Source organism: Talpa europaea, assembly GCF_964194135.1.
Source record: "Talpa europaea genome assembly, chromosome: 1".
Taxonomy (NCBI): domain Eukaryota; kingdom Metazoa; phylum Chordata; class Mammalia; order Eulipotyphla; family Talpidae; genus Talpa; species Talpa europaea.
Window position 1 is genome coordinate 20,350,616 of NC_140073.1, and position 1,941 is coordinate 20,352,556.

General features: G+C 73.2%; 1 protein-coding gene across 1 annotated transcript; it reads right to left on the bottom strand.

Moving 5' to 3' along the window:
• Positions 1-226: 226 nt before the first annotated feature.
• FJX1 (four-jointed box kinase 1) lies at positions 227-1,563 on the bottom strand (the record flags this gene model as incomplete). The annotated part of the gene is made up of 1 exon (XM_084249462.1): positions 227-1,563. Exon 1 carries the CDS (start codon positions 1,526-1,528, stop codon positions 227-229), a length of 1,302 nt encoding a protein of 433 aa, XP_084105588.1. The 5' UTR covers positions 1,529-1,563.
• Positions 1,564-1,941: the final 378 nt, after the last annotated feature.

Consider the following 1,941-nt stretch of genomic DNA (forward strand, 5'->3'; position numbering starts at 1 on the left):
CTTCAAGCCTCGCTCGGGGCGTTTGTCCTCCCAGAACTTTGAAAAGAAAATGCCACAGGACTGAGAGAAAAGGGCAGGTGTTGAGGATAAGTTTTGCGTTGCCTTCGCGCTCGGGCCGCTTAGCTAGGCGTTGGCCGGCTGGTGCCAGGCGGCGGTGGAGACCACGGCCCTTCTCCCAACATGCAGTCCCCAGGCATTGGTCCTCTCTTTCCCCCTGCGGCCGATGCTAGGTCCCAGGTCGATGGCCGTGCTTGGCTTTACAGTGCAAAATGTGCTTGGCAAGGAAGTCGAGGCGGCGCTGCAGCAGCTGAGCGTGGGGGTCTGCGAGCGCCGCCAGCTCCGGGAAGCGAGGCTCGTGGTGCCGGTAGAGGCGCAGCAGCCGGGCGGCTGCGTCCTGGCCGCGGTGCAGCTCCAGGACTCGCCGCGCTGTCCGCTCGCGGAACACGCACACCGACTGCAGCAACGGCTCGTTGTACTTGTCCCACATGCCCGCCACCCGGTAGCCGTGCACCAAGCCCGCCTCGTTATCCAGAAAGACCAGCGCCCCGCCGGGGCCCCGGTGCAGGTTGCTGGTGGCGCGCTGCATGACGCGCGGGTCCCACTGCAGGCTGAAGAGGTTGCTGACTAGCCGGTCGAAGTTGGCCGTCAGGTAGTCGAAGAGGATCAAGTCGGTCCATTGCACCAGGTCCACCAGCTCCGCCTGGCTGCGGTTGGCCAGCTCGCCTCCCGCGGCGCGCAGGGGCCGCAGATGGCCGTCCTCGGAGCGCCAAGGCGCGGGTACCACAACGTCGGTGAGGTTGGGCAGCCAGCGCGTCAGGCTCACCACGCTACCCTCGGTCCAGTGCGCAGCACGGAGCTCCTCCTGCACCTGCGCCCACTGCGCGCCCCGAGCCTCCACCCGGGCCAGTGCCAGGGGCGGCACGTGGCGCTGGAGGCCCAGCAGGCGCGCCAGGTAGTAGGACAGGGCCTCGCCCTGGATCTGCTCCGGGTTGATGCCATAGCGCACGCAGGCGCGGGTGCCGTCGGCGAAGCGGGCGAGCCGGTTGGAGCTGCGCCCGCAGCCCCCGCGCTCCAGGGCCACCACCCGGGCGCCGCGCACCGCCTCCAGCCACGCCGCCGCCTGGGCCTCCGAGAAGCCCCGGGGCACCTGCTCCTCCAGGCCGCGGCTCCAGAAGACGCCCCCGTGCACCGCGGCGCGCTCCTCCGGCCAGGGCTGCCCAGCTGGCACGTGCCGTCTGCGCTCGCCCGGGGGCTGCCGGGGCGGGCCGTCGGCTGCGCCCGCCGCCAAGGTGAGCAGCGCCCGGAAAGTTTTCAGGGAGCCGCCGCCGGCGTCCCGCGCCAGGGGCGGGGGCAGAGGCAAGCGGGGCGCGGGCTCCGGGCCGCCGCTCCGGGCTGCGCGCCGCGGGGGTCGGTCTTCGGGCAGCCGGGAGGCGGGCAGTTCGGTCCGCGGCGGCAGGAGCGCGCCCCACAGCACCAGCAGCGAGCTCAGCGCCAGCAGCCAGAGCCCCGCGGTGGCGGCGCCCCGCATCCTCCTGCCCAGGCTCCCCCGGCCGCGCCGGTGCCGCCGCAGCTTCAAGCCGAGCCTCGGCGCCCGGGTCCCGGCGGCGGGGCGGGCCCGGCAGCTTGCTGGCTCCGGGGCTCCGGGCGCCCCAGCCCCATCGCGGCCGCGGGGCGCAGCGGGGCTCTGCCCGGCGCTCCGCCCGGCGCTGGGAACTCGCCTCGCAGCCGCTTCCCAGCTGCTTTTGTATTTCGCTGTGAGACCCTCCGGCGGGCGCGATTCACAGGCACGCGGACCACGTGGGAGAGAGGGGGATCCCCCCTCCCCCGGCTCCGCCGCTGCTCCCCGCCCCCCACCTCCCGCCCCCTGCCCCTCCTCTTTCCCTTAAAGCGGCGATGGCTCCATGCGAGAGGGAGAGGCGGCCCCGCGCTCGGGCTGGGGTT